Below are 15099 nucleotides of genomic sequence, written 5' to 3'. Positions count from 1 at the left end.
AGTTCTTAATAAAATAATATTTTGTAGAGTTTTTTTAATTTCTTATGTCATATAATTTGTTCCTTTTATTACTTTTTTTGCAACATTATATACTGTTGTTTATTGTGGTTAATCAAATTATGTTTACTTAAAGTAAATCTGCAAAAATATATTAATATTATTTAACTGTGAGAGAGGCATTATTTTAAAGTATATATCAATTATATTGGATAATGAGCAACATAGTAAAATCACCATTACTTCTTTTACATATGCTTAATTACTTTTCCTATTATTGGTTCTTTGAGCGTAGGTCTGACCCTGAAAATCCTTCTTCAGACTGATGATGCATTTTTTGTGTAATTTGATAGGGATCAACTAAGAAATTTTTTTTTTTTTATGGCTGCTCAGTGACTGTTAATAACTCAATATGATTGTTAAAATGTTTGAAGGCTATTAAAGACTGAAGTCTGATTTGGCAAAGACAAGCCTAATCCACAAAAGAACCAGAATGAGATTTATTTAGCCAATTCTGAAAAAAATATTTTCAGATAAAAACATTGTGGTGTCGTGTCTTCCCAAATCAGCTGATTTGGAAATCGAGAGTTCCAGCATTCAAGTCCTAGTAAAGGCAGTTACTTTTATATGGATTTGAATGCTAGATTGGGGATGCCGATGTTCTTTGATGGTTGGGTTTCAATTAACCACACATCTCAGGAATGGTCGAACTGAGACTGTACAAAACTATTCATCATTTACACTCATACATATCATCCTCTGAATGAGTAATGAGTAATTCCTGGAGGCTAAACATGAAAAAGAAAAGAAAGATAAAAACATTAGTATTTTTAGTATTTTTTATAATGTTTAGATAAATTAACTTAATTCCATTGCTTGTATTCAAAATATTAATTATTCATGTTATGTGTCTTAAAAATATTCCCAGTAGCATGTTTCATTTTACATGATAAAATTAATGTGATGGTAACTAATAAAATGTGTTCTCATAATTATAACATCAATATTACTGCTGTATTATGATAACCTTTCTTACCACAACAAACAATTTAGTTTTGAATGCCATTTCATTGTGATCGGGTGAAAAATATTCATCTACAATAGCTGCTTAATAAATTTATTATTGATGTTTTGTTTTTAACTATTATTTTATAATGAAGGATATTGAGGGTCGTTTATGTTCAATATTTCTGTCAGTTTTATTACTTTCAACAGTTACTTCATTTGTAATATATACTACACCAGCAATTAAATTATTAACAACATGTTTTGAAAAAGCGTTGTGTCAAACTTATTCGATTAAATCATTTAAAAATATTAATGACTGCTCTTGGACTTCATGCAATCAAAGTTGTACTACGATTTTATATTATTGTAAACAAATATTAGTAGAATATAAATTATTAATTAATAACAAAACTGATTATGTTCCGTTTTACGTTAATGCCGTTAATTGTGGTTTTGAATCGCCTGATTTGTGTGATGAATTTTATCGTAATTATTTTAAATTAAATGATGTTGCTTTTGATTGTTTAGTATCTTGCAGTGATTATAGCTATGCAATACCATATTATGCTAATGACTCCAAATTGTATACATTAAAAAATTTATTCATATCTTTAATACCGTTAATATTATTTTTTGTATCATTTTTATATATTAAGAAAAGAAAATTATTTAAATTGAAGGTTAAGAAAATGAAAAATAAATCTATTAATGCAGTTAAACATTTAACTTTTTATGAGAAAAAATTAGTTGAAATGGATTCAAGAAAGCGTAAAAGTATTTTAAAATCAAACATTGTTTCTGCCGAAGATAATATTCAAGTTTATTCTGTGAAACCAAAAAGAAATTGTTGGTTAGAAGATACTGATTGATTTTATTTTTTATACTGGTAAAGTTCAAGTGAGTTTTTTGTTAATTTTTTATGTACTGTATTTTTTGACAGATGAGCTTAACATTATTTAAAATATTTAATATAATATGTTATAATTCAAGAATGTGCTAGGTTTGGTTATCTGTTACTAAAGTAAAGAATGCAATTTTTTCCAATTTGTTATGGTTGCTGATATGTGAATAAATTTAGTTCCACCTACTTTTATTACCATGAATATTAACAAAAAAAGATTAAAAGAAATATCTTTTGTTTTCTTCAAAAAGAAACAAACAGAATTTATCAGTTATGTAAAATTTGTTTGAATTCATATTTATATCTTCTGTTCTTATCTTGTAAAAACAATGATAGTATTACCACCTATTATGTTGTTTTGAAATGCACACTTAAACATAAATTGAAACATATGTTTTTTATAAATCTCAAATTTTAACTCTGCTAAAAAAATTGTATTTATTAGAATTTTACCTAAGACATTTGGTGTATCACTTTACTCTGTAAATTATTTTTTTTTAAATAAATAAATCAGCGGAATGTTCACATTATAAAATTTTATTTTCATATTCTATTTTTGTATATGCCATAATAGCTACTTTATATCTATAAAACAAGAAAATTGTTCTTGTATTCTGTCGCTTAATCTATTTTTGACAGAAAACATTCTTTCAGCCATTATGAATGCACTGTAAAATCTTTTTAATGAGCATTAATGGAGAGGCTTACTTTTAACTAATTTATTGTTTATTGAATTGTTTATATACTTTTAAAAAGAGAGTAGAATTAACTTTTTTTGTTGATTAATTACAGACAGTAATTTATTATAATAATTAAATATAGTTAGGAACTGTATAGAACTGTTATAAGATTGTACAGAGGATTCCGCTTCATTAAAATGTATATTACAATATATTTTTAGTCCAAACATCACTAATAATATTAATGGTCTCAGAACCACTGTAGATGGCTACAGTAACTTTTGTATTCAGTCTTGGCTTCTTCATCCATTAACGTTTTCAGGACGTTTAAAATTTCTAAGAATTTTTTAATGGTTTTTGGTAGCATAAGGTGGGTTATATTTTATAAAAATCAGTTTGTTAGTTATTATTTCTGTCGCCTACTAATTTCATTATAAGAGGTGTGGTTCAAAAGTGAAAAAAGGGTTTATAAGGTTGCGATCAGTAACAAAATGAGAATAGTTGAAAAAATGAAAATTTATTAATAGTTTCAAATACTTACAAATTTACTTTATTTTTCTACATAATATCACCATTTTGTTTCAAACAATTTTGACATCTTGAAAAAAAGCTTTTTCAAACCCATTGCATAAAATTCTGCCGCCTGGGAATGTAGCCACTTTTGCATAGAGATTTTCAACTGTCCATTTTCCTTGAATTGTTAAGATGCAAGCCAGTTTTTGAGGTGTAAGAAGAGATGGTAGTCACTGGGCATGAGATCAGGACTGTATCAGGGGTTGATAAAAAATTTCCCATCCAAATTTTTGAATTGTTTCTGTTTTGTGTGCAGTTGTGTATAGACATGCGTTATTTATAAGGAGAACAATTCCTGATCTCAACATTCCCTGTTGTCAGTTTTGAATAGCGTTTTCACAATAGACTTGTGATGTGGTGGATGATGTTCCAGGTTCCATGAAATCAGTCAAAAGCACACCCTTTTGGTCTCAGAATACAGTTGTCATGAGATTTCTTTGAGACTGGGCTTCTTTGAATTTTGTTTGAAAAAATTCAGTTAAGTGAACTTTCTTTTTTTGTTTAGTCTCTGGAACCACTGTAAGGTATTGCTTCAGAGGATGAATAAAGATGATATGTATGAATGTAATTGAAGTGTAGTCTCGTGCTGTCTCAGGTCGACCGTTTCTGAGATGTGTGGTTAGTTTAAATCCAACTCCTGGTATCCATGATCTCTAGTATGTAAATCCGTATAAAAGTAAACTGCCTTTACTAAGATTTGAACCTTAGAATCCTCGACTTTAAAATCAGCTGATTTGCAATGGCGAGTTCACCACCACATCAACCCAGTGGGTAGTTTAGGTGAACTGGAATGAAATCACTGCATGGATTGTTGTTTCATCTTAGTTTTGATGTACAAAATCCGCATTTTATCACCAATGACAATATGGAAAAAGAATTTGTCTCCCTCGTGGTTAAACCCAGGAGGAAAGCACATGCAGATGTCATTCTGAGATCTTTATGAGCACTTGTCAAAATTTTTTGGCACCCTATGTACACACAGTTTATGATAGCCTAGAGTGTCAGTCGTGATTCTCAACAATTTTGTCTTTGAAACTTCTGGAAATTCTAGAGAAAGATGGATTATTATAAAGTGATGATTTTCTCTCATTTTTGCATTCACATGTTCAACGAGTTCATCAGTCTAAAATCTGGGCCTGCCACTTCTCTGTTATAATGAATATTTGAACAGGCTTTCTTAAACACACAACATCATTACTGCACCTTTCCTTCACCTTTCCTTATTGCAGTAGGCCCATATGTTCCACAAAGTTGACAGTGAATTTCAGTAGCTGTCTTGCATTTAGAAATTAATCACTGATTGAACTTCACAACTGGCAGGATTTGTTATTACTGCGCACTTTTAACATACTGTCTCGCAAAGGCAAACAACAATGAACTAACGGCAATATGGCGATTGCATGCCCAACAGACCACTTAAAGTTAATGCACATGCATGACCAATCAGTGTTGCCAATCGCTGTTTATAACTCATCAGTCTTGCTTATGAACCATCCCTCATACAATAATTTACATCGATAAAAATGATTAAACACAAGTGCTTCATCAGTCATCAGTTACAAGATCATCAGACACTGCACAAAACAAAGAATTTCTCAACTGAGAAATTCAAAATTATGATAATTTTTGATATATTTTGTTAAGTAACTATAATGCTGGTTTCATTGAAAAATAATCCAATGCAGTTGAAACCCTATAATTGTTACTTCAATAGCTGTTTTTTCTTGCCTGAAGATATTAAATAAAAAATCCCATATGTAATTATAAAGTGATTATGGTTCTATAAATAATAATGGTACTGTATAATTTAGGATACTATAAATCTCTTGCTATTTTATGGATTTTGTTTTAAATTATTTTATGTGATATGATGAAAATTCATACTCAAAATTGCTTTGAACCTGCCTTTGTTTAAAAAGAATCTTTAACGTCCAGGATGGGAATTTTGAAGTCCTGATTTGAGATAGGTTCAAATCAAACATGATGTTAATTTCTAGGAGATTTGATTTAGTTAGGTGTGTTTGAAGATGCTAATGAGGCTAAGAATTTGATATAAACAAATGGATACATTCAATTTACGTAACTGGGGTGTATTTACATAACTCTAATTACACCCTTATCATGCACTGAAAGTTCCAATGAATTTTTGTTTTAGGCAGTATTGTTTTATTTATAAAATTTACATTCATATAAAGAAAAAACTATTTTTTAATTATAATTTATTTATAACATTAAATTGTTTTTATTTATTAATCACACTTTTAAGAAAGAAAGTTTTTTTCAGTTTTTTTTACATAAAATTCCTAAATAAAATCCTGCTCAGGCATATGGCATTTTTCATACACTACAAATTTCCATTTTCATAGTCTGTTTCTGGGATGAATTTATTATCAATAAAAAAAAAAAGAAAAAAGTAATTTATTTATGGTACTGTGTTCATTTCATTCAGGAAAACAAAACATTAACTGAATTTATTTAAATGAGCTATATTTTATACATATTCAATTAATAATTTGTAATTGTTCACTTAACGAATTATTACAAGTCAGCTAGAATAAATATTTATATAACTGCTGCTGAAAGAAAATTATTTTAGCTATCTCGTTATGAAATAATCTTTGTAACTACTGTTGGGCGTTGCTATTTATATAAGACCTTGTCATTAACTGATAATTTGTTTTATAATATGAGAGTGAGTCAAAAATTATCTATACTTTTGACATAACACACCATAAAGGTTGTCATACTGTCTTTTGGGAATGTGTGCTTAGAGTTTGTACAACTGTGGTCATGTGTATGAAATTTGATCCTGATCGCGACATTTGTCTGAAGGCAAATATTCCCTTTTTATGTCTACAATGTAAACATGTAAGCTCTGTTAGTAATTTGCACCAAGAAGGAACAAGCAGTGATCCTTTTTCTCTGATCAGAGAGTGTGAAAGGGGCTGAAATTTATCGCAGACTTTTATCAGACAAGTGTGACGCATGAAGAGGGAGCAGAATGCCCATCAGCCTCTACCATAGATGACAAGATTCAGCAAGCTTGACAACCTCTGCTTTCATAATGATTGTGCACGACGGGTACCAAGACATCTTATTGCTGAGCATAACTTCAAAGAGTTTGACATCAGCCAACACTTACTCAATTGCTTCAACAAGGAAGGCAACACATTTTTGAGCAGAATTAGTCACCAGAAACAAGGATTCATCATTAAAAGTCAGAGTATGAAATGGAAACACCAGGGATCTCCAATGAACAAAAAATTCAAGACTGAGCCATCGCAGGAAATGTTATGCTAACCTGTTTTTTTTGGGAAAAAAAGAGCCTATATTAAAATCTTGATGGACGAGAACTACTTTCAACAGCGCGAGTTACAGTGAAATGTTGGAAAACAAGCTAAATCCAACAATTAGTAACAGATACAGAGGTCATTTGTCAAAAAAAGTGATGTTGCATGACAACACCCACCTGCACATGGTTCGTCACCACACCGTTCAAATTTACAAATACTGGAACACCCTTTCTCAGATCGTGCTCCCTCTGACTTTTATCTGTTTGGGTCATTCAGGGATGCTTTGCAAGGTTGTCATTTTTCCACAGACTTATACATGTAAGTAGTGCAAAAGTGGCTTTGCAGCCAACCGAAAACTTTCTTTCTTCTTCGAAACTTGCGGATCTTTAGATCAGTTGCATTGACAATTAGGTGACTATGTAGAAAAATGTACATGTTGAACCCCTACCTTTGTGTAAATAAAGTGTAGAACGAAAAGTATCAATAATTTTTTACTCATCCTTTTAGTTACTGTAGATTGACTATTTTAGCACAAAATATAAAAATTCACCTTATTTATCAATATATATTCATCTGTATTATACTGATGGTTGTTTCTAATGACAATTTATATTTTCTTATTAGTTTATCAAAATGAACATAGCTGTTTTTTTAACTTTGAAAATTATTATTCCTGACTAAAATAGCTGTTACTTGAACAATAGCTTGTAACTAAGGAAACTATTGACCAAAAACATACAGATTAGGAAAGGACAATTTGGGAAGATAAGTTATTATGAATTTAATAAGATAGAAAAGTTTATAGAAGGAAGCTAAAATGGACAGACATGAGCTGTTTATTTATCTGACAAACGAAAATGAAATAGTTATTATTAAAAAATACTGCTGGAGAATTTGATAGCATTAAACTTATATGATAAAAAAAATTATAAATTTACTGGTTAACCACTAGGTACATTTAGTAAATTAAATATTTGAAAAAGGCATGTATGCCCTGATTGTTTTAAATTAGCACAGGTTGTCCCTGTCCGTAAAGCAGGAAGCTAATAACTATAAATCAGTGATTCTCAACCTTTTTAGCTCTGTAATCCCGAAAAAAAAAATATATATATATATTTCACAACCCCCCCACCACACTCCAATGAAACCTGGTTAAAACTATTTAGCTGCATTGATAGCAGCATGCATCATGTATAAAGTAAAGTGTACAAAAATGAGCATTTACAGGTTCCAACATGACGTGTATATATGCTCCTTGTAATTTGGTCTGCTTGCATAATATTCGCTGTCATGTCATGTTTGAACATACAAATGATATGTTTGAACATGTCATACTCTCAGCAGTATAAAAGAGGCATAAGAATTGCATAACGTCATTTAATTTTTAAAAGTGTAATTTCATTGAAAATAATAATCGAGGTTTTGATTTTTTAGTGTGTGGTCAAGCAGTGCAATGGTATTTTTTTTTTAATTACATTCTTATGCAGAATGGATAAAGTGGTGAAAAAATGAAGTGAGCCATCTACATCCAGTAAGTCGATTGGCAAAAAGATTGTGCAGTGACAGTTATTTAAATTATGGCTTTAGCTCGTTGTATGTATAGTCACATTGCATTATTTGGAAACTAAACAACCAGTTCATAAAAGCAGACCCTTGGAATTTTTTGAAAGAAAATAACATTGTTTGAGAAATCAGCATGCTTCTATTTGTAAATCAAGTCGTACCGATAAAGCATCTTATCTTATAGCATTAAGAGTAGTAAGTTGTTCACATTCATACAAACACAGAAAACCTCATATTGCTTGCTGCAATTGATATGGTTATTGTTTTATTAGGCATGGAAGAAGCAAAAAAATAGAAAAAATTTTCGCTTTCTAACGACACAGTATCAAGGTGAATCAGAAGACATGACTGCCAATGTTCGCGATCAGATAATTCAGCAAGTGAGTTCAAATGAATTTTTTAGTATTCGGTTTGATGAATCTACATATGTGGCAAACATTTTTCAGTTCCTATGTTTTTTTGTGAGATTTGAATGCGAAAGGGCAGATCAAAAAAAAATGTTGTTTTGCAATTCTATACCTGGTATGCAACAGAATGATGTCTTTTTGATGTTTTTTATGAAGCTTCTAAAAGCTATAACACAGATTGGATTGTTGCAGTATGTACTGATTGTGCAAAGGCAACAGGAAAGAACAGTGAATTTCTGAAAAAACCTAAAAGATTGTCTTATACCAAGGACACAATGGACACACTGCTTCCTTCATACATGCTCTTGCCACAAAAAAAGTGCCGAAAAATCTCTGGAAAAAATCTGGAAAAATTTTGATATGTTTCCACTCACTTCCAATAATTTTTTTTTGAGAAAAATTTTGATTGAAGAAGACACTTACTCACCACAGTTTGGATAGCATGAAGATGGATTTACACGAGTTAAAAATTCAGTTTGTGGAGTGTTTCCTGGAAGATAAAAATGATTTCTCGAAGCGATAGACACTGAATCCATTTAGTGGAAACATTGCAGTTGCTAAATTACCAGTTGAGATAACGATGGCCAGCTCATCGAAATGTCTGCTGATAAAACAACTACAATTCACATCTGAAATTTTAGGTATGTTTCGGCTTGCTCGTCAAAGTGAATTTGGTAATTTAGTCAACAGAAGCATTGAAAATATTAATCCCTTTCATCACATCTTACCTCTATGAAAAGGGTTTTTCGCTTGCGGTTATGTAAAAAACTAAATACAAGAATCTTTCACTAGAAAACAATTTGCTTTTGTGTGTTTCTAACATAGATCCACGCAACCATCTTGTTAATTTATTTTCCTTACATGTCTACTTATAAATATAAGTAAATTGTTTATAATAAATGCTTTTTTTCTCATAAAATGATTTCAGTATTTCTTACATAAAGTTATATGCTAATTTCAGACCCCCCTTTTATATCACTGTTAACTGCAGGATCAGAAATGCTGCTATAGACAACATTGCAAAACGTTTTGTGCAGGCATTGCATTATAGAATTCTAAGTTTTCTAAATAAATACAGCATACTCTCCGATAAGAAATTTGGTTTTAGGAAAAACAAATGCACAAAAGATGCACTAGCTGAGGTCACTGGGTATATCTATGAAATAGACACTGGTTTATCAGTAGCAGTTCTATTCCTTGATTTACAGAAGGTGTTTGATACGGTTGATCATGAGATTCTGTTAGAGAAACATGAAAGTATTGGTATCAGTGATGTTATAGTTAATTTAAGCAGTCTGAAGCAACTAGTCAAATTAAAAGAATACTGTAGAGTAATTATGATATAATGGAGCTCCTTGGGAATTACACTTGGGCCATTATTATTTATTATCTATATAAATGATATATTTTACTTTTGCTTAGCCGATAGCATAATCATATTTTTTGATGGTGTGATATTATTTTATGCCAAAGAAAGCTGGAATGATACATTAGTACTAATGCAAACTTTAGTAAATTTAATTGATGATTAATTAAATGATAATTGGTTAATTAATGATAATTTAACATTAAACCTATGCAAAACAGTTTGTATTACTTTGGGTTTTACCCAAATAGTTTATCTGATCATTTTGATATACAAATAGATAATCAAATAATCTAAAGAGTCAAAAGTGATGTACATTGCATTTGTGAGATTTGAGTGACATGCCTTGTCGTTTAAAAGCCATCTGTGGTAAAGAGATTGATGATCAACGTATTCTGAGTAGGTGGACAAAAGAATTTTTTACATCAGAAGATAGTAAATATTGTGGATAAACCTCATAGTGGCTGACCAGTTTTTGTGACTGATGAGAAGCACCAAAAGGAGCTGGAAGAATTGATTTAAAATCACTGTCATTAAAATGCAATGCTAACCAAATAGGCATTTCAAAACAATTAGTAGAACATATTATTAATTGCATAACTGGGCTACTTTAAAATCTTTGGGTTTTTCAAATTTTCAGAAAAAACAAACAGCTTCTGAAATTTATCATGACAAGTGAGATGACTTCCTTTTCAATATTGTGACTAGAAATGAATGAAATATGGGTGCATCATTTCGACCCAGAAGAAAAGTGGTAGACTATGGCATTCTGGCATTAAAATTCAGAGAAATCATCTGTCATAAAACATTCTCTCTATAGTGTTCTGGGATTCCAAACTTGTACGTGACTGATAACGTGGAACTCTGGTTCAATTGTAAATTCTGTGCGGTACATAGAGATGTTAAAACTCCGTAGGAGACATGTGTGGCATGTTTGATGAGCCACAAAACTGATAATTTTGCCACACACATTGCATGCAACCAACCACAGAAGCTCTTGTGAAATTGAAATTTGAACCTATTCCACACATTCCATACTCATCAGATTTGGGCACCCTGTGATTTTCACTAATTTCTGCAATTAAAAAGAGATAATGGTATTCACTTTGCTATGATATTGAACCCAAGGATGCAGTGGATCAAGGAAAGATCGCTGGCATACTTCATTGACAGAATGTAAAACTGGTTCATCATTGACAGAAATATGAATCTTTAAATTGTGACTGTGGAAAAATGTAGTAAAAAAAAAATTATATACTTTTATGACATACTTGTTTCATTTGACTGTCTCTCTTTTCATTTGCAAGTTATGAGCTACTTTGCATTAGATTTCAGCTATCCCTCATATAATGAAGGTTTATCAAAAAATCAGTCGAGCTGAAAAATGAGTGATTGATATTTAGCTATTGTAAATAGCAAATATTTTATTGTTATTGATTTTATATAAGAAATATTTATTTTTTGTCAAGTTGTATTAACATAGTCTTTAAAATTTTATTACAGCTATACATCACTAGGAAGTAAAGATAATACAAAGCCTAATCCATTGTTAGCATATAAAAATAGTGATGGCATCACATGTTACTACCCAGCATACAAGCTTAATGATGGAAAATCAGAAAGAGAAGGAAGATGTTAACTGGTATATCTAATTTTTTTCTTCATTACTAAATTATTGGAATTAAATTATTTACTCATTATAAATGAATATGAAATATATATTATATATATATATATATACTCACCAGTGATTTTATCCTCAAATTTTAAGTTTAGTTTTGTTTTTGAAGTTTACTAGCACTAAATTAGCTTTCTATAGTTTGTGTTGATTGTTAAACGTCCTCAGTAAAAAAAAAATAAGAGATTATTGGTTTATAAATGTGTTTGATCATTTATTTGTAAAATTACATTCTGTTTCTAAATTGTATAATTAATAAATAACAAAGAAAATATCTCATACGTAGATAATATAATCCAATAAACTATTTATTATGTAATTTCAATTAAATCTTTTTAATACCATGATAGTTTTGTAACTACTTAATAATTTATTGGATTAAAACACAGAGGTTAATTATTTTAATTGAACAGTGTAATTTGCTATATAAGTTAATTTTTTTAATATCAGGAATTTGATCCATGAAAATTTATGTTACTAATAATGTTTCATAGTAGATTGGAAGTTGTTTAATATAATTGAGGGTTTCATTATTATATCAAACGGTGATTATTAAATTATAAATGATCTACAATGATCATTTATTTGTGTTCACTATTTTAAATATGTGTAATCATTAACCATTCCCTCATAATTGTATAGCATGTGGAAGATTTCGACCAAATATAAATAAACTAAACTGTTCTTCAAGCAATAAGGAAAAACAGTAATTTATAGTATGACTTATAATCTTCCTTTTCTTTTTAGCATTAGAATATTAATTGTGTATTAATATTAATTTTTTTTCTGTTCCAGTAACAAAAATGTTAACATCTTAAAACAAGTAGTAACATCATTATCGTACATGGAACCTGTACTAATAGATTCTTTAGGAACTGAAGGCTTAGCTGTTTTTTTACAGAAACGTAATGGTAATATTATTTTAACAAAATCAGGATTTGATTTACTTAATAATGTATTAATACAATCAGAAAACCTAGATCCAGTTAATAATTTTCTTTTAAAATGTTCTGAACAATTAAGTTGTAAAGTAGGAGATGGTATTAAAAGATTTATTTTTTATATTAATGCATTTATTAAATTATTATCAAATTGTGATAAAGATGATGTTTGTAAAATATTAAAGCAGTTAAAAATATTACAGTCTGTTATTAATTTAGCTGAAAATAATTATTTATGCAGTAATGATAATGATAATTATGATATTTTAAAATTTGATTACATTAAATTAAAAAATATTATTAGAAGTTTCTTAATTACACGATTTACATTACCAGTTAGTGATTTATTCTCTAAACTTATTTACGATTGGATTATGTCATATCATGAACATTTAAATTATAATTCTGTAAATAAAAATATTATAAAAATGTTATTAAGTAACATGAATGTTTTATGTGTTAAGCATTCTGAACAGTTACCCTTATCTGACTCAAAAATACAAAGCGGTTTTGTTATTAAAGGAAAGATTAATGGTGCATCAAATAGTATTAAAAATATTAAACAACATCCCTGTATTTTAAAAATATTTCTTTATAATGATGAAAATTTAAATGAATTAAAACATGTTGATGCATTAGAATCTGACATTATACGATTAATTATCCAAACAAACATTGATAACAGTAAAAAAAATTTACCTCAAATATTGTTTATTACAAATATAACATTATCAGAAACATTATTATTTCATCTACAACTTAGAAATATAATAAGTGTACAAGGTGTACTAATTGATGATATTGTGTTTTTAAATGATTACATGTTAAAAAGCTATTTTTCAAAAGAATTTGTGACTAATTTTAAATATTATAATAATAATTCTGTATGGATATCAATTCCTGATGTATCACAATTAATATTGTGTTCACCAACAACCGATTTAGGAATGCAATTGAAGGATTCATTAGTAAATCTTTTAACGTTAATTAATGTTTCATTAAATAATAAATATAACAATAATTATTATACATTATATGATATAAATGGTAATTTTGAATTATTTTTATATAATATTTTATTATCCAACTGTAAAAAAAGTACTAACAATAAACCGCCAGTTTTTATAAGTAATCGAAATGAATTGTTAGAGTGGCATAAAATAAAAAATTCAAATGGTAAAGAACTATTTAATAATACTCAAATCATAAAAAAAATTAATGAAAAATCACCATTATTAAACGGTGATAATACTGAAAAATTATTATCAACTCTTGTCGATTTTACAAGATATTTTTCAGAGATTATTGTGGCACAAGGTGAACTTTGTAATGATGACCGTTTCCTGGTTTTCTTCTGTGATGTACTTTATTATGTAGTAAGAATTATTAAACCAAAGGAATCCGAATCCAGTTGTCATTTAGAATTAATATCAATTAAATTAACTATTTTAAGTTATGTTATTGATGTTATTTTAAATATATGTAGTACTGATTCCATACATAGGGTTCGTAATTGTCAATTTTAAAATTTTTATGGTTTTTTTTGATGGTGATTTGCCTTAAACTTATTATTATTATTGTTAAGTATATTTAAATAATGTGCATTAAAATTTATCTACTTCACTAGAAAATTTCAGATTTTTTCTATATTTCTTTATGTAATTTAAAATATATCTTAAAGAACGTAAAAAATTCATCGTGTATGTGGGATATACGTAACCTGTTGTTTAATAGTAATTATTAGCAGTGTACTTAATTATTTGTGAATAATTCATATATGTTGTAATATTAGTTATCTGTATGTTAGTTTTCATTTGGTATTAAATTAATCTAAAGCTTTTTAGTTCTGTTTGTTTCTATTTTACCTGAAATTTTGACCTTAATTGAGTACTGTAAGTAAATGAGAATTAAAATAGTAATTGGCTTTTAGCCACTACTTTATGATGACAATCTGATGTTAATTGAACCCCAATGACTCTAATTAAGATATTATAGTTACAGTGACTTTCATGATCAGTCTAATAAAAGTAACTATTCTTTTAATTAGCCTGTTCTTGAATTTGACTAGTTATGCAATAACTAGTTCTAAATATGTATCCAAGTGAGAGAGTTTACCATCTGTCATTTAAGTAATTCATTAATCATAGATAAATTAGTGTGGTACCTTAATACCTAATTTATTGTAGGGTCATTTTCAAATTGAGGGATAATAACAAAAAAATATTAAAAAATCAAAATATAATCTATTTATTTTAAAAACTAATTAATTACACTGCCCAACAAAGAATTTTTTTAATGTTTCTTTCACTTCAATAGTCAAATCTTACCAATTTTGGGTTGAGAGAAACAAATATGACAAAGTATTATTAATATTATAATCTCTATTTTGTGCGATATACAATAGGTGGAGGTATTTTATTTAACAGATTAAGAGAAAACTATACATTTAATTACATATATCAACAACACTGAAAATCCATTTGAAATTTTTTTTATGACTGTTACATTCTAACAGTTCTTAATTGATGGAAGAATACCTGGAGGTGGTTGGGTCTGAAGGGAATAATCATGTGGTGGCTTCCTGAGATTGTTGTCTTTTGGCTTTCTTCTTGTAAGTGAGTTCTGGAGCATCCCTTCACAGACCAGCAGTAATCCACAAGCATTGCTTCATTCCAACGACCCTCTGATATCT

General features: G+C 28.8%; 1 protein-coding gene across 5 annotated transcripts in view; it reads left to right on the top strand.

Moving 5' to 3' along the window:
* LOC142326686 (FAD synthase-like) overlaps positions 1 to 14250 on the top strand; it is a 49510-nt gene extending 35260 nt beyond the window's left edge. For 3 of the 5 annotated variants that reach the window (XM_075369308.1, XM_075369307.1, XM_075369306.1), the window contains exons 7-8: positions 11292 to 11430; positions 12262 to 12401. In XM_075369308.1, coding sequence (XP_075225423.1) covers positions 11292 to 11427 — 136 coding nt within the window. In that variant the 3' untranslated portion in view covers positions 11428 to 11430; positions 12262 to 12401. Of the gene's footprint in view, positions 1 to 11291; positions 11431 to 12261 lie in introns of all 5 variants that reach the window. The other 2 variants (XR_012756841.1, XM_075369305.1) reach the window with 2 other exon arrangements.
* Positions 14251 to 15099: the final 849 nt, after the last annotated feature.

Source organism: Lycorma delicatula, chromosome 6, assembly GCF_047948215.1.
Source record: "Lycorma delicatula isolate Av1 chromosome 6, ASM4794821v1, whole genome shotgun sequence".
NCBI classification, from domain to species: domain Eukaryota; kingdom Metazoa; phylum Arthropoda; class Insecta; order Hemiptera; family Fulgoridae; genus Lycorma; species Lycorma delicatula.
The sequence above is the reverse complement of the archived record's forward strand: the minus strand, read 5'-3'. Positions and strand labels throughout refer to the sequence as shown.